This window comes from Ammodytes marinus, assembly GCF_949987685.1.
Source record: "Ammodytes marinus genome assembly, chromosome: 22".
NCBI classification, from domain to species: domain Eukaryota; kingdom Metazoa; phylum Chordata; class Actinopteri; order Uranoscopiformes; family Ammodytidae; genus Ammodytes; species Ammodytes marinus.
The window spans coordinates 17677016-17699686 of record NC_137226.1 but is presented as its reverse complement, the minus strand read 5'-3'; the positions used below and the strand labels follow the sequence as shown (position 1 = coordinate 17699686).

Genomic DNA, 22671 nt, shown 5'->3' with positions numbered 1-22671 from the left:
ACTCACTCACTCACTCACTCACTCACTCACTCACTCACTCACTCACTCACTCACTCACTCACTCACTCACTCACTCACTCACTCACTCACTCACTCACTCACTCACTCACTCACACACACACACAATGATCCCAGACCATCCAGGGAGGGAGGGGTTTCATGTCACACACACACTTATTTCAGAAGGACGTGTGACACAAAAACATTTGTTGATTTTTAGTATTGAACTGTGGATGGTGACAGAGACATCCTTCAGTGATTGTACACAACATGGACACTTTCAAAAACTGTATTTTATGAGTGTATGGGTTCTTATGACTGCAGCCATATTTTTTTTTGTTCTTTAAAACATGCCAACATGCTTTTTCAAGACCTGTACGTAATATTTTTTTTCATAAGATAACTCTACATCTATATTTAAAACTGTATTTTATGAGTTTACTGCAGCGTCACATCAGCCAAGGAGATATACTGTATGTTTCATGCATCATTTTGAACCAAATCCATACACATGTTTATGGAGTGTTGAGGAGCAGTCAACTGTAACCCTAACCCTAATCCTAACCCTAACCCTAACCCGAACCCCCCTGACCGCCCATCCCCATCATTATCATTTAACTGTGCCTTCCAAAACTGTTACAAATCACTACTGGAAAATCAATCTTTTTATATGATGTGGCAACCCCCTCTGGTTAAAGCTGGGTTATAGGTTAAGAGGAATGTCATGATTGATGTTAGAATAAGCACTTTGTTAAGGTTAAATGGTTACATCATGGTTTGACTTCAAATGATTAATGGTTACCCTTAAAGTGAAGCAGAGCCTTATAGTCACGGTCACATGTTCAGTAAGGGACGACATCATAGTTCAAAGGATCAGTAAGTGAACAGTGCATGGTCCCTCATGTTAAAGCCTATTGTTCTGTTGACTACATCCATCCACCCCCCATGCATGTCTTTGTTCCCTTATATGGCACTTCACTGAACCTCCTCCTTCACCCACATTAGAGGGTGACACACATGTCATTTTGACACAACTCCCTTTTTTTCTCTTGGGAGGACAGTCTCCATGTTGCCAGTGCATTGTTAAAGGGATAGTTCAGTACATTACATTTCATGTCATTTAGCAGACGCTTTTATCCAAAGCGACTTACAACTGGAGCACATATACACCAATAGCAGCAGCTACCATGTAAGGTGCAAGCTTGTGTTTTGTTCTGTTGTACTCTGTGTAAGAAAGCAATGATGCACTGTGCCCAAGACAAATTTCCCCACGGGGACAATAAAGTTGAACCTAAACCTAAAGCTAACTATCGGGAGCAATTTAGGGTTCATTGTCTTGCCCAGGGACACTTGGACATGTGGCGGGGAGACGGGGGATCGATCTACCGACCCTACAGTTGCGGGTCGACCACCCTACCCACTGAGCTACACCCTACCCACTGCGCTACCCCCCCTTAGTATTTTTTGAAGTGGGGTTGTATGAGGCACTTAGGACATAATTAGTTCTGTTACCTCATGTAGATGGCTGTCAGTGCAATCCTTTTAAGAGTTTTGGGTTACCGTACATTTGAACGGATATCAATTTTTTGGTAAGAATTTATATAAGTGGCAAAAAAACGCTTTTCTTCTGGCCCCCCTCTGCAACAGTACAAGGCTGACTTCTTCTATATGTCTCCCTCAAACTCCTTAACATGACTGCACTGATCACCATCTCCATAAGGTAACACACTAACTATGCAAAAGTACCTCATGAAACCCCATTTCAAAAATACTGAACTATCCCTTTAATGCAGCAAAAAAACACTTTCCCTGCGTTCCAAATCACATACTCTTTCTTTTTACTACACTACATACTAAAGTACAGAAGAGTTTTAGGGCCACAGGAGAGGAAAAAAAATCAGATAAGGATTTTTTTTCATTATGTCGAGAAATGTCAAGAATAAAGACTCTGTTATTGGAGTTAGTGGGGCATTTATATATTTTCAGCATACTACAATTGACTTGCATGTATTGGGACATCCTAAATCTATTTCTGGCATACTAAATAGTATGGAAGTATGGGAATTGGAACGCAGGGTTTGTGTGATGGTTTGAAAGTAAATGTGATGTAAAGGTACTTGTGGGTGATTGTGGTAGTAAGTGGATGATATGAAGGAAGTGTTGGGCATTTACTGTGAAACAACCAGAGAAGACGTTTCCAACTCTAGCTTATAATGCTTGACTTTGCAACACATAAACCTATGGACGCTTTTGACATCAACAGCTTTGATTGAATAAATGCGACCCACCTGTAACTAAGTCACCACCCTGCCCTTGTTATCTCACACCTATTAGTGATGCATCTTCCAGGTTTCAATTAAATAAGCTCACACCATTAAACAACAGTAAAGACCCTTGAGCTTCTGAGGGCCCCCACAGAGCTCTGTGATCCAGCTGTGGCCCTCCTTCTTTATTTATCACCACAGTAGATCTATGGCCCACTGTGGAATGCTCTCATTTCATATTACTACCAGTCAGCAAAAAGGATAGAGCCGCTGATACATTTTGTAATTATAACACTGATTCTCATAATCCTCCTAATTGGGATCAAATGTTCATTTAAGGAAAAAAAAATTAAGCTTTTAATGGGTCCCTGGACTACACTTTGAGGACCACTAATATTTGATAAAGTTCAACTTGTGCCTTCTAAATCTATTGAAAAAAAAACGCAATTTCAGTCTCGATATTTCGCAAAATATAAGGACTGGTTGGCTCATTGTGGTTGTGATAAGGCATCTGTCTTCAATCAGCAAACTTCCACCAGAGAAAGTAGTGAGGCATTCATAGAGGTTGAGCCTCAAATGATGAATTACCACCGTAATACCTTTTAATCAGGCAGCTTTGATGGCCGTCCTTTCACTCTTTTTTATTAATTCACCGTTTATTGAATTTGCCTAATCCACAAACTTTCAAGGATAATAACTGAAAAGCTCTGCGTGAGCCCTTACCATACAAAAAGCGCTACCGGAATATGTGACGAGATTAAAGGGGAAATGCAAAACTTTTTTCCAGGCTTATTTCAACCATCTCATGCATGTTGTAAGTGGATGAAGCTGTGTGCCAGGGCTACCATTTTACATTTCACAGTGCAATACATAGCCATATACTACACTGCATGAATAACTGTAGAGACAATACAGACTACATGACTCTCACTTGATTCGCCGCCGTCCACGAGATTTACTGTCAGAAAACAAGACAGTTACAAGCACAGCCCGTGGAAAAAAAAAACACTTTGTGACGCTCTCCCCAGAGCAGTAAGTGCTAGACAGTGCTCTCTCTCTCTACTCTCACACACACACACACACACACACACACACACACACACACACACACACACACTGACACATACACACACACGCTCCACTCAACGATACAGCAGCGATCTGTTGGGCAAGGAGGGAGCTGGGATGTGACAAATCATTCGGGACCCTGGCAGTCATCTTCATGCCCGGCGATAATGAGCTCCCGCCGGAGAGCGCTCCTCACGGGGGAAAAGACAAACGGCTACGCTAACGACGTGCTAATCGGCCAACATGGAAAATGTGTAAAGAAGAAGATTTTTGAGAAAAAAAAAGAAAAAGAAATGTAAGTTGTATTCTCAGGGAGGAGTGTGTCAGAGTGAGAGAGGGTGGCAGTGATTTGAAGAGAGGCAGATGGGCAGACTAAAACAAAAATGGGGGACGAGCGCCTCCAGTCTCCACAGAGAGTGTGCTAGATGTGCAGCGGATCAGAGCACATGGTTTCAAGCCTCCCTCGGTACAGCAGGTGGAGGCTGGTGTGTGTGTGTGTGTGTGTGTGTGTGTGTGTGTGTGTGTGTGTGTGTGTGTGTGTGTGTGTGTGTGTGTGTGTGTGTGTGTGTGTGCGCGAGTTGCTGTGTCATTTGAAGACGCTGGGAGCTGCACAGGTGACAGTAAAGGCCTGATCTGTTTGGGGCTGCATGGAGATGGTAGAGAGAGGTGTGTGGGAGAAGCAGTGCTTGGGTTGGACCTGTACTCACTAGTGTGCGCTGTCACTGCATACACTACTACATGACAGGTCTTACATATACAAGACACCCATCAGGAGGCTATAATATTAAACTAACTTCAACTTAGTGCATACTTTCTTGGGTAAAACCAACCAAGGCCTTTCACTATAAGGTTAAGGACACTAGGTCAATATATACTGTATACTTCTGGTTAAACTCACTTGAGTATCAAGTACATCACCTATGTATCAGGCATGATTACAGTACTCTTGTGCATATGTGTTGATTGTTACCTAAAGATCATTTGGCTTCTACATATACAGTATGTCAAAATCACAAAGCCCATCATCTAAATATGTGTAAATACTGTATAGATATATAATAACTATTCATGTTGCTTTGCTTTCACGCCACAAACAGAATGCATCACAGTGGCATTTTTCTCAGAAGACTATTAGGGCCACAGGAGAAAAAAAATAAGGGTAAGTATTGTCGGGAAATAAATATCAAGGTTAATGTGGTTATTCAATATGGAAGATAAGCTGGATGGGTATGAGACTGCGGTGAAGTTGGAAAGATATTGACATGTTTGAACTTCTGGTAACTCATAATCAAAACGTGAATTCAAACCCAAACAATGGGCTACCAACTCAAGCCATAAGACTTCTCTCGTCCTGTTTTTTTAGGTTATCTTTTATACGTTTCCCTGTGCTATGTTTTAGTTTCTCAGAGAATGACTACTTTATTCTTGTAATTGGTATAGTTTTCTGACTCGTTGTAGCACTTCTACTTAAAAAAAATAATAATAATAATAATAATGAGAATGCACGCTCTACTTCTGCTAACCGAAAAATTTTCTCTCTCGATGTTTCTCTAAACCGAAAAAATAAACCAGTGAAATGTCACTGCAAGGAAGGGGAAGAAATCCTTTACCCAGCTTGACTTGTCATGTCTGGACTGCAGCATGTGACACACACACACACACACACACACACACACACACACACACACCCTCCACCATCGTTCCTTACCGTAAGTGCAGACGTAATGAACGCCCGTTTAGCTCACATTTAGAAGCGCTGGTGAAGCACATTTGTCCCTTTTCCTGTTCTGAATAATGACCAATTACCAGGGAGTGTGAGGTGGGCTACAGCAGTGTGCATGAGACGGCTTAGACAGTGAGGAGCTGTCATGTGTGTATGTGTGTGTGTGTGTGTGTGTGTGTGTGTGTGTGTGTGTGTGTGTGTGTGTGTGTGTGTGTGTGTGTGTGTGTGTTTGTGGAAGGGTGTGTGTTGGGGGGTGGGGGGTTTCAGGCCTGTAATTGGAGGCAGATATCACACTGATAGTTCTGATGATGCTGCAGCATGAGGGATGAAGAGAGAGAGAGAGAGAGATAGAAAGAGAGAGAAAGAAAGAAAGAAAGAGAGAAAGAAAGAAAGAAAGAAAGAAAGAAAGAAAGAAAGAAAGAAAGAAAGAAAGAAAGAAAGAAAGAAAGAAAGATAGAGAGAGTGAGAGAGAGAGAGAAAGACAGACAGAGCAGGCGGCGCCGCTGTTTGTTTTGCAGGGATAATATTCCACCAAAGTCTAATTCTGTCCATAAAAGCTGTGGGACTTCATTTTTCCTCCTTTCTCTCCTCCTTGCATCCTGTCCCCCCCCCCTGTCCCCCCTTCCCTCCCCTTTCTTCTTTTCAGAGTGATAGTTGCCTTGGTAACCGTGGCAAATCTTCCCATTCTCAAACAGATGTCCCATTTAGTTGGAAATTAGAATGTGTAGTAAAAAAAAGACGCAAATGGTTTCGAAGTTCTCCGGTGGAGAGAGAAACAGAACGACAATAGGGAAAAAGAAGAAAAAAAGGAAAAATCCCCCCTTCCTTTTCTCCTCCTTATGTCTTCTGCAGTGAACTATGGAGATGATGCCAGATCATCCAGAGCTGCTGGTCTGTTCAGGGGGAAGTGGACAGGGTTCAGCAGGGTGGGTTAGTGGGGTGGAAGGAGGGCTGGTAGCAGCATGGCTCCCTCTGCTGTGTCAGGGTAGGGTGGGCAAGAGGCTAGTGTAAGCCCCGGACGGTGCCAGTTTGGCAGAAGGGAAACATGATTTGTGTTCCCTGATTTAAAATGCCATGTATTCTTCTGTAAGGAAAAAAAAATATGCACCTTTACAAATTGTTTTGAATGCTACATTAAGTCAGAATCAATAGTGATTTCCAGAAAAAAAAACTACACAACTCTGCTTCTTGCTATTTGGGCGAGTCACTTACTTAAAATTCAAATCAGTTCTTGGAAAAAAACAACAACAGAAAAACACAGCCTCTCTAACAGATTAAACTGATTCTGAGTCAGATTTTAAGGCATCACCCCTTCCCCCCACCACCACCACAACCCTTTAAGCACTTCAATTAAGAAGAAGCCGGCTGGAACAAGCGATTTCAGTTACTGGCTAAATAGAATCAATGTTACCTTCCTCTGAGCCACACCAGTAAACACTACAGCGCTGAATTGTCAGTAACCAACAAACTGCACCGCAAACTGTATTCCCCTTCCAAAGACCGGAATATTTAATGCAGCTTCAATGTGATTTTTTCCAGGTAGCATATCTACAAGGAAGGGGGTTTGTGAATCCCTGGAGCATTTTGGAATTGTATTCAGTTTAACCATTAATCATTCATTTTTATCAATACCAGTATTTTTTTATAAAATAACAGATGTTTGTCAATCAATTCAACGTTTTTCTTTTCTGGAAATCAATTGTGAAAAATAGATAAAACAAATGATTTGCCAACTTTTTTATTATAAAACATACTGGTATTGTTAAAAATGAATTAATAGTGGTTAAAATAAATACAAATTCCAAAAGGCTCAAGGGGTTCAACATACTTTCAAGCAGCACTGTAACAATATACCCGGTCCAGTGAGATACTCCTCCTAAAGGTTCCCTGAGCTCACTCCAGCCTAGGAATGAGTGTGTGTGTGTGTGTGTGTGTGTGTGTGTGTGTGTGTGTGTGTGTGTGTGTGTGTGTGTGTGTGTGTGTGTGTGTGTGTGTGTGTGTGTGTGTGTGTGTGTGTGTGTGTGTGTGTGTGTGTGTGTCTGTCTGTCTGCCTTTTCATGTAGTGATCCTAACTCATGGAATGATCTGATGGAGCAACTTAAAAATGACTGCTCTTCCTACTTTTTGTCTATTGAAATCTATGATTTCGGAATTTCCCACATCTGTCTAACTGGTTTAGCTGAATTCATTGTTCATTTGGTATTTCATCTTATTTCATTCTTGTTATTTTTCTACTATTACTTTATAGATACATTTTATCGTCATTTTTATCCTATTTTATTTCAGTTTTTCTCTGTTAATTATAAGTTATCCTTGTAAATTGTGTTTATTGCGTCGTCACTGTAAATGAGGGAAACCCCAGTGTCTTTCCAGTGAAAAAATAGCTTCTGCTAATGCTAACACATCTACATTGCAAAACCATCAGCTAAATGCAAACAATTTTACGCCAACAGGCAGTTGGGTAAATGTAGGGCTGCCATGTACAATTATATAATTACATGCATATACATCCATAGTGCAAATCAGAAACACTTCACTACAAAATAACACCTGGGATTATGATTGCATCCTAACATTGTCGGAGTATGCAAAAATTGTCAGCATTCTTTATGATGAAAAACTGTGAGAAAATGTGTCCCTTCATTTAGGCCTACATATACGTTCATCTTGGTTGAAAAGCTCAGCGTAATGCAAGAGATCACATTTGCTTGTACAAAAAAAATGGCGTCGCTAAATGGAACTGGATTTAGAGGAAGAAGAATCAGAAACAATGGCCCTCATTTATCAATTTTGCGTGGAAACTGGAGCAGATTCTGGCGCAAATACCTCCCTACGCCAGGTATCGCGTGGGATTTATCAAACAGGCGTATCTCGCCAATCTCAGCGTACGCCAGGCCATTATTGATAAATGCGGCGGATGAAAACTAGCGTATCACGCCCCTATATTTTCTCAGTTTAGAGGCCTCGCCCAGAGGTTTTACGACATGGATATGCGCAATACGGCACTTCCCTGAAGTAGAAATTGACAGAATAACAGCGAAAGTAGAAAAAAAAGAGTTTCATTTCGGAGCATTAGCCTACAAGCAGCATCAAAGAACGACAGAAGGCAGCAGTTAGGAAGGAAATAACTGCCGCGGTCAACAGCGTTGGTGACTCAAAATCGCCACTAAAAAAAGCGTGTTGCTGAGGAGAAAAAGACGCACCAACTGTCCGATAATGGTCCCCATAAAATAAATACACGTCTGCAGAGATTTGAATGATTAGACACTCACAGGAATATCTACGTTAGCGAAGACCTCACACATCTGAGATACAGGCTGTTCAAGTGTGCCAGGGAGAAATGCCAACACACTTTTATTAGGGACGGGAAAGTGATCTGCAAAAGTGAAGGCCAGTACGTCACTATTAACAATCCCGATGACCTGTTCCTTATTGGATATGACGATGTGGACTACAAAGCCTTCGGTATTGACCTATAGGACAGACACGGAGCACAGACAGGTGAGAAGTCATACAATGAGAGAGCAACATTACACTGTGGGCTGAGGATATGTACTCTGAATGTATGTGGAATAAGATCTAAAATAGAGACCCCTGACTTTATTGAAACCTGTAAAAAATATGATGTCCTCTGTTTCAGCGAGACAAAAACAGACGATATAGATTCACCTGACCTGCTTGAAAAATTTAAAGATATAGGTTTCCAAATGTTTATCAGCAACCGACATAGGTTGACAAACTGGCGATCAGGAGGAGTGATACTTGCCGTGAGCAAGACAATTGCAAAAGCGTGTGTGCAAAAAACTATACAAAGTGATTTATGTGTATGCCTTAAAATAAATAGAAATTTGCTGGATTATGATAAAGACCTGTTTATCCTGTCAGTCTACATTCCTCCCTATAACACCAGATACTCCAATGTGGGAATGTTTGATGAATTAGCACAGATTATTCTTGACATCGGTATTGAAAATCACCACGTTCTAATCTGTGGTGATATGAATGCCCATACCCAAGAAAGAGATGATTTTGATGTATGCCCAATAGAGAGTGATGGCAAGAGTCCCGATGTAAATATTGGATGTGAATTAAGCACAGTGGAGCAACTAGAAATGTTTAATATACCACTAAAAAGAAAATCCCTTGATAAACATATAGATTTTGGCAATTATGGTAAAGCACTGCTCGAAATGTGTAAAAATCTTTCAATGTGTATATTAAACGGTAGATGTGGTGATGACAAACACATTGGTAATGCAACAACTGTTGACAATAGTGTAATTGATTACATGATAGGGGTGCCATTTGTTTTAAGCAAGGTAAAACAATTATGTGTACATTCTTTTGACCCCTTATTTTCTGATAAGCACTGCCTTGTCGAAGTCATCTTGGAGGTAAATCAGGGAGGGGAATATTGCAGGGCAAATACACCAGTAAGGGACCAGCCAAGGCTCACAGATACAATAGCTGAAAAACGAATTGGTAAATGGGAGAAAGAAAAAGAAATTGAGTTTACAACAAACATAGACTTTGACAAGGTGAATAATTTGTTGTGTAATGTAGACAGCATGTCAGTAAATGAAATAATTATTCCCGAGGACTGGGTGCTTGGTCTAATCGTGCCCATATATAAAAAGAAAGGGGATATGAGCGACTGTGATAATTATAGAGGAATCACACTTTTGAGTTGTCTAGGTAAATTATTTACAAATGTATTGAATGAAAGGCTATGTACATTTTGTGAAGAGAATTCTATCCTGAAGGAGAACCAGGCAGGATTCAGAAAGAACTACTCGACCGTTGATCATATATTTTTACTAAAACAAATTATTGATTTGTACTGCTTTAAAAATAAAAGTTTATTTTGCTGTTTCATTGATTACAGTAAGGCATTTGACACAGTCTGGAGAGATGCACTCTGGCATAAGCTCTTACAAATAGGTATTCAGGGTAAATTCCTTAATGTAGTTATCAATATGTATAAAAATATAAAATCATGTGTATATGTTAATGGCGCTAAATCTGAGTTTTTTGCAAGTTTAACAGGAGTTAGACAGGGTGAAAACTTATCACCACTGCTGTTTGCCCTCTTCATTAACGACTTAGAGGATTATTTATTACAAAAAGGTTGTGAGCCCATTACTTTTGATGATGCTGTGTTAGACAATTTTATACAACTAATGGCACTGATGTACGCTGACGATACTATTATCTTGTCTACAACTAAGAGAGGGTTACAGAAAGCTATAAATCATATGTGTGACTTCTGTGAGAAATGGAAACTAAAAGTTAATAGCGATAAAACTAAAGTTACAGTTTTTGGATTTAGGAGAGCGGATACTAGTAAACTACAGTTTGTGTGCAATGGTCAAAGTCTAGAGACTGTACATTGTTTTAGATATCTTGGTGTCATCATGAGTTATAATGGCTCATTTAAAACTGCTGTTGAGGAACTGCATAAGCAAGCATTGCGCGCAATGTTTGCTTTACTCAACAAATGCAGAAAGCTTCAGCTTGCTGTAGATGTCACTCTGGACCTTTTTGACAAATTGGTTACTCCAGTTATGTTGTATGCATGTGAAGTGTGGGGGTTTGAAAAACTACATCTGTTAGAAAAACTACATCTCAAATTTCTAAAGTACATCTTAAAAGTAAAAATGACAACCTGCAGTCATATGGTGTATGGGGAACTTGGACGGTACCCACTCTGTGTTACAGTTAAAAAAAGAATAATTGGTTATTGGGGGAGACTGTTAGAAAGTAAAGACAGTAAACTTAGTAAAATCATGTACAATCAGCTACACAGCCTGCATAGCAGCAGTGTGTATGCATCACCCTGGGTATCACAGGTGAAACAGATACTGGATGACTGCGGGTTGTCATACATCTGGATAACACAAAAATACAACAACATTAACTGGCTGAAAAGAACTGTTGAGCGGAGGTTAAAAGATCAATTCATTCAGAAATGGCAGAGCGAGCTTACAAGCATGACTTCCTGTGACTTATACATAGAATTCAAACAAGAGTTTAAACTAGAAAAATATCTGTTGTATGAAAATCAAAAGTCCAGACAGGCCATCTGCAATTTTAGAACCAATAACACCCGCATACCTAAAGTCACAGGAAGATACAAAGGGCTGGAAAGAAATCAAAGAATATGCAACCTTTGTGATGCCAATTGTGTTGGAGATGAATACCATGTACTTTTTGAGTGTAAAAATGTGGATGTAATGTATTTTAGAAAAAAGTATCTGCCAAATTATTATGTTTATTTTCCATCCATGACCAAACTGATTTCACTTTTGAGGGCAAGTAGGCCAGGGGTTATTGTTAAAACAGGTGCCTTTTTGAGAAATGTTTTGCCATTGTTTAAGTGATGTTTTTGTTTTGTTTTGTTTTGTTTTTCCTTGCCGTGCACCATTGTTTTGTTTTGTAATGATTTCAGTTGAATTGTGTGCTCCATGCCATGTGCTATGGCCGTGAGCCGTAATAAATAAATGAAATGAGAATGTATTGGCCCTTTTAGATAGCAATATTCAAAAGGGTTTTAAAAACTAAAAATAACACATTTAGCGTTTTACTGTATGACAGCATGCGCTTGGCACGAGTGGTCAGCCCGGCCGTCAGCTGCACAAGCCGACCCGGCAGCGATCAGCTGTGAGAGCGCCCACCGTCCTGCTCCACCAGCAGATAGGAACAACGTGCCGGTTAACGGTGGAAATAAATCGCTCGCTTTAGCATTAATGACACATTAAAAGAGGAACTAACATCTACAAAGTGCGTCAAATAAATAAAATGTTAAGCTGAATGTTGTGCCGTGTATTTTTTTGTATCATAAAGAGCAGTGTATGTCTACTACATATTTAATACTTAGGCTAACATTTTGAATGAATGCAGCCCCCGTGCCTCAGTGTCCCCCCAGCTGCTCCAGACGGAGACAACTGCCCTTACGCAGTCCCATGCAGCCCTCCTAAGTGGCCGGTGTGCGCACTATTGAATCAGCTCTCCTACTCAGTTGCACACCATAAGCTGCACATTTTTAAGTGATCAATATCTTTATTTCGGTCTTATTTGCACTGCATTTGTATTATCTTCTAATAATTGTCCAACAAAGTCATCGGCTACCCGGCACAGCCTGCACTGCGAGTCCAAGCTGTTTTCAAATTTGCGTACACGAGCTGAGAGCTGGCGTGGGATTTGAGCGTACCCTACGCTCACGTCCATATTGATAAATGCCGAGATTTGCGTGGAAATGTACGTACACCCATTTTTCTGGTCTACGCAAGATTGATAAATGAGGGCCAATATGTCTTCCACGGCGTTGTCACTTTTTTTGCAGCTTAAAGGACATCCAGACTCCCTCAAATTTGTGGTCGAACCCCCTCACATAACCTGCTCGCTGATGAACTGTGTGTGTGTGTGTGTGTGTGTGTGTGTGTGTGTGTGTGTGTGTGTGTGTGTGTGTTGTGTAGAGCGTGGAGAGGAAAGAAGAAAACGGCCGAGGCGAGGAGGAACATAAGGACAGAATTACTTTGATACCGTTTTTTTCATTTTCCTCGACAATGCCACATGCCTTGGGAAGGGAAGGCATGTGTGAAATGGAGTAAAATGCCCTATAGCGTGCCATTATAGACACACGCACACACACGCACACACACACACACACACACACACACACACACACACACACACACTCTGTAGCCCTGCCCCCTGGAGGCCATTTAACAGGTAATTTAAAGAGAAATCCCTCCGGGGGAAAGCACACAGTAAATGTCCCCGTGTGTCTGCTCTTTCTCCCTCCATAACTGTTTATCCAGCTTACAGGCCTGTAGACTGGCAGCACTTACTGGAATTGCAGAGGAGTCGGAAAAGACGAAAGAAAAAAAAAATGGAAGTGGGGGTGGGTGAGAGGGCGGGGTTTTTTGAGCAAGTGACAAGTGTTAAAGTAGGCCAATTTTATTCCCTCTCCTTTTTCCCTGTACCAACCCCCTTAAGTATCCGTTTATTAATGTTCAGTGTTCCTAGGCTACTTTATCTGGATCCTTTGGGAACGGATGGAGGGATAGAGGAGGAGAGAGAGAGGAGAGAGGACAGGGCCCAGGGGGGGGCGGGGGGGGGGGGGGGTTGGACAGTCTCACAGTGAATGGGGATGTTCATTTAGTGTGGGCTCTGGTGACCAGGCCCAGAAAAAAAGCTCCCATGAACTCCCATCTGTATACTGTACGTGGACTCTTGTCTTTCTTACACACACACACACACACACACACACACACACACACACACACACGCACACACGCACAGCAGTAGTGCGGCATGTAACAGCCCATTGACTACAAAGCGTGCATACATCACTTTACCGCCCACAGTATATTCTAAAAGCATACCACGTTTTGTTCTAGATTGATCGGTTTCAGTTCATTTCAGTTCAGGACGATGGGAAAACGACTTGGAAAAAAACATCAAACTTGCAATTATAGGTATCCCTCCTCTCACTGAGCATGTTGGCAGTTATATGTCTTTTTTTTCATCTTCAAAAAATCATCTTCATACCTTACGAAGATGATTTGAGTCTCAAATTGAGTGTGTCGTGTGATGGTGCTGGGTAGATTTGAGAAATACATTAAACAGACTGGGTAGATTTCAAGGTAAAAGGACCATGGTGTGTGTTTTTATTAGAACTAAACAGAGGTTAAAGTGGGTTGAGCTAAAAGAGGATAAATTGAAACTAGACTCCTGAGAAAAGTCGCCAGCAAAACTGCAGCCTTTTCAATGGAAGAAAAGGTCAGAATCACTTTATCAATTTTCACCGTTGAAACGATTGTTCCTTAAAGTGGAAGGCAGCTTCTGATTGGTTCATGTAGCTGTCAATCTAGAATCGTGAGACCAGCCATTTATCTCACGGGTTTATTCGTGGATGCATGTTGACGTCAACGACTACATGAACCAATCAGGGCCTGCCTTCCACTAACGGACGGAAGGTGAGGAGGAGAGTCCGGTCTGACTGGAGGCTAGATTGACGACTACATGAACCAATCAGGGGCTGCCTTCCACTAACAGACAGAAAGTGGGGAGGGTCCGGTCTGACTGGAGGCTAGATTGACGACTACATGAACCAATCAGGGGCTGCCTTCCAGGAATGGACGGGGCACCAATAGGAACTTTTATAAAAATTATCCCTGTTTGCAAGCACACGTTGTCGGGGTAAAACAAAAGGCCACTACATGTTCACTGTGGTGGATTGGTTATCTCACTTGGGTCTCTGCAATTTGATCTTCACAGCAATCCTGAAATGAAGTGATACCAATGGCTGCCTTGTCTGAACACATCAACTGCTTCGGAGAATGGTTGGCAGTAATGGCAACGGAACTCACTTTGCAGTTAAAGATGCTCCGCGGAACTTTCCAATTGGGTTAATTCTAGCGGCCCCTTTGAACAAAATCAATGTAGTGTTTTTACTACGCCAGCTGTTGTTCCTGGGTGAGCGTATATACCAATGACAAAGGCCTTAAGAAAAACTATTAAAAAAAATAGCGTTCTTTGCACTGATGGTCTCATTTGCTGTTATATATAAATTACGATCATCAAGGGAACAATGGGTCTGTTCAGAAATATTTTAAAGTTTCCTGGTAGCTACTTTTTAAGGGGGTTAAAACATGCAAGCGGAAGTTGTATTTGTGACTCGTTCACTTCGTTTCTCCGTCATTCAAAATGGTCTTCCTCTGAAGTGTTTCCTCATCAGAGAGGAAGAGGGGGGGACAAAGCAACGGCTCAAAAAAGAGAAGGAGAAGGTCAAATCTACCTCTACGCCATCTCCACCATCATTAGACTCATTATCATTAAAGAGAAAGCTTTGCTCTCTCTCTCTCTCTCTCTTTCTCTCTCTCTCTCTCTCTTTCTCTCTCTATGTCTCTCTCTCTCTCCTCACTTCTTTACTTTCACCACGGCTTTGGAAAACAAGCAAGTTAATTAAAATCGGTGACAGTCTCCTCATCAGCGAGGACAAGCCATCAAACAGAGTGCAGGTAGAACATTTCTTCTGTCAAACGAGAGAAAGAGAGTTGAGGAAGAGGAGATGGAGGTAGACGAGAAGTTTGTGTGTGTGTTTGTGTGTGTGTGTTTGTGTGTGTCTAGCTCTTCATCTCTTTCGTTTTTTTGATGAGCTTTTCTTAATTGGGCCACTGTAGAAAGGAGAAGTGAATCCTCAATAATTAAAAAATCTAATTAAGGAGTCTTTTGCATCTCCGTCCTTAATTATTCCGTGCAGAGCAGTGGGGAAGCGATACATTTCTGCCGTTTTTCATTTAAAGAAGAAGAAAAAAAAAACGGTCTGTTGCTTTCTCTCCCCCGTCGCTCCGCTCCTAACCCCCACATCAACAAACAGACTACTGTGTCTCTCTCTCATCCCCTCTGTCTGTCTGTCTGTCTGTCTGTGTGTCTCTGTGAAGCGGCCGTCCGTCTCTCACATTCTACAGAGAGCATCATTATAAACATTTATAGAGATTTAACCCATTAGTGCTATAGCACACAAAGACTCTTTCCCCTCCCCTACCCTCATCTGTCCCCTGTCTGTACTGTAGGATTGGGAGGTGTATGGTCTAAAATCTTCTATCAAGGTACAATTCATTTTATATCACAGTAAAGGTATTATATAACCACAATAACCTTACCCCATACCCGATCAAAAGGGTACAAGACTTGAAGTTTCCTGTGAAGTTTTCTCATTTTCCATTTCAAAAAGCTGTCCAAATGAACCAGTGTACAACAAATGTCCGATAATCATTTAACTCTAGCTTCAAAATAAAATAAAAATATTTTCCGAGTCTGACGAGAAAATATTATTTTACTTTCATTTCTCTGTGGCATAAACGGTATGGCCCAAATATCTATCGCTATATACATTTCTACATTGCTGTTCCTATATTTTGCTTCTTCTTTCCCCATTGGCTCAACCCTCCAGTCAATTTCTACAGCAAAAAGCATTCAAGACAGCACCTTAAGACCACCCCTGCGTTCCGAATCGCATTCTCTTTCTTATTTCTATTCAACATACTACATCCGACGATAAAAAGAATCTAGTTAGGATGCAGTTGGCATACTATTGGGACATACTTGTACTTATGTATTTCATCATAGCATTGCGCCTTGATCTTGCCTCTTGCTTTCATATCCGTCGCATCCCTGTTTGTTTTCATATGGAGGCTCCGTTGATGTGACGTCACTTCCGGTTCGCACTGGATTATGGGTCAGAATCGCCCAAATAGGATGCTGTTTTCAACACTAAAAAATCTTGGCCGGATGTAGTAGACATCCGGGTCTTTCTAACCATCCTAAATCTGGCCATAAGAATCAGGACATACTAAATCTTTTTTTTCTACCATACTAAATAGTAGAAAGTATGCGATTCGGAACGCAGCAGGGCACATCTCTCAACCAAAGAACAGTTCTCACTCAGTCAGACTTACTGTATATCTCTTGACCTCACTAAACATCCCCTTAAGGATTTGGAATCAAGTCTGTAACCCGGTTCATTTCAAAGTTATTAAGGGCTGCCCTCTAAAATTCAATTATTCCTAGCATCTGTCAAATGCCTCCAGCTACAAGGTTTTTACACGTCTGCTGTCGCCTGGAAAATAGGCTACATGTTGAAAAGGATGAGGCTACTTGTTTTCTATATTATTCCCACAGAAAGACACACCAACAATGAATAGATATACTGACAAGGATTGGTTGTATCAAAGCCTGATTCTGTATATCTTCTCTGTTGAACTGATTAAAACACTCAATAAACCACATTGTATGCCACTGTTTCAATGGTATCTCTGACTGTTATATACCATTGTGTTTATGTACCTCTGTCTGATAATCCTGGATATACAGCCGCGGAAAAGAATTAAGAGACCAGTCTGGATTTTTCTTCAATCTTCATCTCTACCTAATTTATTGAAAATGCTCATAATGACAAAAAATGTATTGGAATTTGGTAGAAATGTTGTCAGTAGTTTATAGAATAAAACCAAAATGTTCATTCTACTCAAACAAATGCCTATATGTGTGACATCACACATGGGAACAACTGGGCCAAGGGAAGACTGAGGAAAGACAGAAGGAAGAAAAACCTAATTCGTTATATCATAATAGCGATTTTATAATGATAGAACGCCGGTTCCGTATGGGTGAAGTATTCCTTTAATCATGGAGGTGTTTTGAGAAATAAAAAAATCTGCCATGGATAAATTAATCCCACCATAAATCTCAATATTCAGCATTTTTAAGATGAAAAAAAATATGTCAAGTGTGAATATCTTTGTTGTACTGTAATACTTATCATACTAGTGGAGCTGGTTTAGGAGAATGGTTTGTGCCATTCCTTCAATAAGAACGTGACACATACAAGAACAATGGCCTCGCTGTGATAAAGGCTTTTTGTTAGACTAGAGTCAGTCTTCACTGCTCATGCTATCAGTGCTATCAGACAAGGGCTTGGCTCTTAATTGGCTGCTGATGAAGCAATTGCACAGAGCGAGGAAGCGCATACTCATGGCTGTGTTTGTGCGGATCTTATAAATGTGCAGAGCCGCGTGTCGCCGCCCATACTGCTCATTATTAATAATGACTAAAGATGTAATCTGCCCAGGGTTGCCAGATTGGGTTCTGCCGTCGAGCATTTTAGTCGCTGAATTATGAGTTTTCATGAGAATAGTTTCGGAGATTTCTGATCATCCAAAGATCTGTGATTACCAGCTGGTGAAAAGATTATGGACTTTTGTGTGTGAATATTACATTTCAAATGTAGATATTTCTTAAAGCGTGTTCCGTCCAGTAATAGCAAGATGCAGCTACATTTTTTAATTAATGAACGATTGGACAGATAATACCTTTTTAATTATATGCTTAGAAAATGCTAGCACAAGCTAGAATGTTCTGGAATCTATCCATATGAATGTGTCATTACAGCCATAGCTAGCCTGGACTCTAGGCTAGCTATGAATGGCTGTAATGTCCCAGTTACGAGTGAAGAAATATGCAGCACAAGTTGTTCTTGCACTTGACTTTCTATAAATGCCTGAAACAATGCACTGGGAACTACTGGTAATCTCTCATCCAACTGGCACCTTTATGTGTTCTTTGTGTACGGAAAATAGGTCTTAAAAGGCTCTCTGAGAGAGTAAATGTAAGACGAGGAAGTTGACATCCCCATAAAAATGGTTTCCTAAATATAACTACAGAACATATTTCATGCGCTGCTCAGCTCTTGTTGTTTATAGTTATTTCTGAAAAAAGATTCTAACTTGCTAGACTGTGTTCGCTTCGCACATAAATCAAAGTTTCTGCATACCCTTACAATAAATGTATGGTGTTTTCTTTCTAAATGAGGTGTACACAACAGAAATAGGAGTAGGGCTTTTTTCTTTTCTTTTTATCTCTATACGTCAGATATATGAGACATCAGAGAACATAGATATACACAGTAGAGGTACTGAAGGAATGAAGCTGCATGTCCTGCTGTAAGTTACCTAAACTTGCCCTGCGTTCCAAATCACATACTCTTTCTTTTTACTACACTACATACTAAAGTACAGAAACGTTTTAGGGCCACAGGAGAGAAAAAAATATCAGATAAGTAATTTTTTTTCTTCATTATGTCAAGAAATGTCAAGAATAAAGACGAATACTCCAAAGTGCTATTGGAGTTAGTGGGGCATGTATGTATTTTCAGCATACTACAATTGACTTGCATGTATTGGGACATCCTAAATCTTTTTCTGGCATACTAAATAGCATGGAAGTATGGGGATTGGAACGCAGGGCTATTTTCCCCCAAGGTGGATAGTCACAGAAACTGGCCAATCAAGTTACCTGTAAGTGTCAGGACCCCAAACATATCCTATCTTCTTCCCTCACTGGCTGGAACGTACCCATGACATGTCCCTCTCTGACCCTTTAACTCTCAGACAGAGAGGGTGGCTGTTCCATACATCTGTAACAAATGACTTGTAAACTCACTACTGTCAGGAACCAGCCAACCCATTCTATCTCCATTTATGGAGAATGGAGCTCTTAAGATCTCCACTTGTCTCAAGTCCCTCCCTTTACTCCTATACCCACCACACACATCTTCAACTCCTCACCTGTACACAATGTGCCCACCTCAATCCCATCTCAATCTTCAGGCAGTATTCAATATTATTATTATCAATAGATACGTATTATGGACCCAGGCATTCATCCAACATTTTTAATTTCCTTTCTTATTTTTCACAAATAGCAATGAAGAAAACAATCAGGCATGCTTTGGAGGATTTTCCCTATATATAGCCAGTGTAAACGCTAGGCTTTTGCCAGTTCAAATGACAGGCATAGGGGCCTGTATCAGCTTCTGTAAATTCATGTTCATTTCACAATAGCTAAAATTGAATTCCGGATATTATTAACTGAGTGTGCCCTCTGCTCGTGTCTGTATAAAGCCATGTCGTTTTTGAATATGAAAACACACCTGTAACACCACTGTGTGTGGTCTACGCAGCCATGCTACCAGCTCTGTGAGGCTGTACTTCAAGCAACATACATACCCTGTGTTCCGAATCGCATACTCTTTCTGTTTTCTATTCTACATACTACATCCAACGATAAAAATAATCTAATTAGGACGCAGTAGGCATACAATTGGGACATACTTTACTTATTTATTTCATCGTAACGTTGCGCCTTTATCTTGCCTCTTGCTTTTATATTTGTCGCATCCCCGTTTGTTTTCATATGGAGGCTCCGTTGATGTGACGTCACTTCAGGTTCGCACTGGATTATGGGTCTGAATCGCCCAAATAGGATGCTCTTTTCAACATCAGAAATCTTGGCCAGATGAAGTAGACATCCGGGTCTTTCTAACCATCCTAAATTTGGCCACAAGAATCGGGACATACTAAATCTTTTTTCTACCATACTAAATAGTAGAAAGTATGCCATTCGGAACGCAGGGAGAGTATCAGCATGCTCACAATCATAACGCTCTGATGTTGAGTAGGTGGTACATTGCTAACATTTGGTAATCAGCACTTAACACCAAGCACAACTGATGGCGATTGGAATGACATTTGTTTTGCAGGTATTTGGTTGTTAACCGAAGTACAGAAGGAAGCAATATGACCGATAGAGGAGAAGATGAGAGGAGCGGGAGGGAAGAGGGGAGCAGACAGTGCAGAATGGGGGGGGGAGGGGGTGCACACGAAGCCTCCAGCTGGAGCCCCTCTGTGCTGCAGGAAGACACCCCGAGGCTCACACACACACACACTCACACTCACACACACACACTCACAAACACACGCAAGCACACACACACACACACACACGCACACACACACACACACACACACTCACACACACACACAAACAAACACACGCAAGCACACACACACGCACGCACACACACACACACACACACACACACACACACAAACACACACACACACACTCGTCACCTCATGTGCCCATTACACCAGCCAGGGCCGGTTGGTGAATATGAATAATATAATCTCTTTTCTCTCTCTCTCTCTCTCTCTCTCTCTCTCTCTCTCCATCCATCACTCCATCACCACCTCTTCCTCCTTCCCTACATCTCTCCATTGTCTCCTGTCCTCCGTGGATCCCTCTCTCTCTCTCTCTCTCTCTCTCTCTCTCTCTCTTCTTCACCATGTCCATCTTGCTCTGCGTTGACCTCAGGCAGCTCTCTGCAGTGGCCCAAGCAATAAACTCAGGGGACCCTGCTATCACAGCAAAGCAATTACCCCCGCACTGGACACACACACACACACACACACACACACACACACACACACACACACACACACACACACACAAACACACACAAACACACACAAGCACGCATGCACGCACACACACACACACACACACACACACACACACACACACAAACACAAAAACGTTGCCCTCAGGAACCTGTCACTAAAATACACATATACACACACACACTCAAAACAGATCATGGACCACCACTTCGTATTCAGACACACACAAACACACACACACAAACACAGACACACACACACACACAGGAAAAGAGGCAGCCTTAAGGCTGAATTCCACCAGCTGCCTGTCCGGTCCTTCTCCGTTCCGCCACGGCAGAGGAGCTGGGAGGTTTGACTTTAGTCAGTGTGTGAGTGTCCACTAGCTAACATATTTAGCCTCTTGGCTCTGACCTGGTCCCTGCCAGGGGGAAAGTGCTGGGATCCTTATGTTAGTGTGGAGAGTATTACTGTAACATTCACACTGTTTGTAGCTATGGACATTGTCTGATGTCCCAGGGTTACAGTGTTACAAGACACATTTCATGAATGGGCTGTGGTCCCCTTTGGTGAATGTTCTCTGCACACACAATGGAAAATAACCTGGTATAACCATGGTAACAAAAAGTTTGGTTGTGCGTTCCTTCCATACAAGACTCTATCCTACAGATGTGTACATTTGAGGATTTGCTTTTTACATACAACAGAATTTTGAAATAAATTGCATTTGGGGCCACCAAAGTGCCACCTTAAAACATAAGCCCAAACTGTTGTGTCTAGTTGAAGTAAAGAAAGTTTAAAATGTACAGACGATGTTGACAATAGACGTGACACCAAAGTGAAACGTCAACCTATAGGTAAACGGTAAATGGACTTCACTTTATACAGCACTTTTTAGCTGATTTCCTCAGCATCAAGGCACTTTTACATTGCTTACCACATTCACCCATTCACAAATCGTTAGCCTCATAGCATAATTGCCTAAATCATATTTACTCTACTCTACTTTTACTCTACATCTACTCTATTCTACATCTACTCTACTCTACATCTATTTTTCGTTAGCCTAATAGCATAATTGTCTCAGTCATATTTTAAGGGTTATAGAGTAGGGTAAAGTAGATGTAGAATAGAGTAGATGTAGAGTAAAAATAGAGCAGAGTAAATATGATTTAGGCAATTATGCTATGAGGCTAACGACAGACAGGTGTTTTTTCTATTGCGTGCGGTTGCATTGGCGGGGCTTGACTCACCAGGGGGTGCCGTAGATCTTGAAGCCCCTCACGGTGACCTCAGAGTCCTGCAGGTAGATGCAGTTGGTGAGCAGAGACTGGACGTTCTCGTAGTTCTCTGGCTTGAGTTTGGAGGCGGAGGGGAAGTAGTAGAAGTCCTGTTTGATCAGGTCGGCCATGAACTCCTGGTCAAAGGTCAACTCGTGGTTCCCAGCGATGACTATCTTGATGTCGTAGGGCAGGGTTCCTGTTAGGGGGGAAAAAGAGAGTCATGTGTGGGTAGAGAGGGTATGGGCAATTAGGCCCTGCGTTCCAATCTCCATACTTCCCTACTATCTAGTATGTCAGATAAACGATTTAGGATGTCCCAATAGATGCATATCAATTGTTGTATGCTGAAAATACATAAATGCCCCACTAACTCCAAAATCTTCCTTATCTGATTTTTTTCATCTCTTCAGGGAAGGTTCCATGTTAATGTCAAGCCCATCTTTTGAAAAGTTCACAAAAAGAAAGTGAAAAACATAAAAAAAATCTATTCTGTTTCCTGCACATTTTTACTGATACGGTTTTTTTAAACT

At 41.3% G+C, this 22671-nt stretch overlaps 1 protein-coding gene across 1 annotated transcript in view; it reads right to left on the bottom strand.

Moving 5' to 3' along the window:
- Positions 1-22671, bottom strand: part of mpped1 (metallophosphoesterase domain containing 1) — a gene marked incomplete at its 3' end in the record, with an annotated part of 73055 nt that overhangs the window by 22912 nt on the left and 27472 nt on the right. Inside the window, exon 3 of the mRNA XM_080050733.1 lies at positions 22112-22337. Within this exon, the coding sequence (XP_079906859.1) occupies positions 22112-22337 (226 nt within the window). The remainder of the gene's footprint in view (positions 1-22111; positions 22338-22671) is intronic.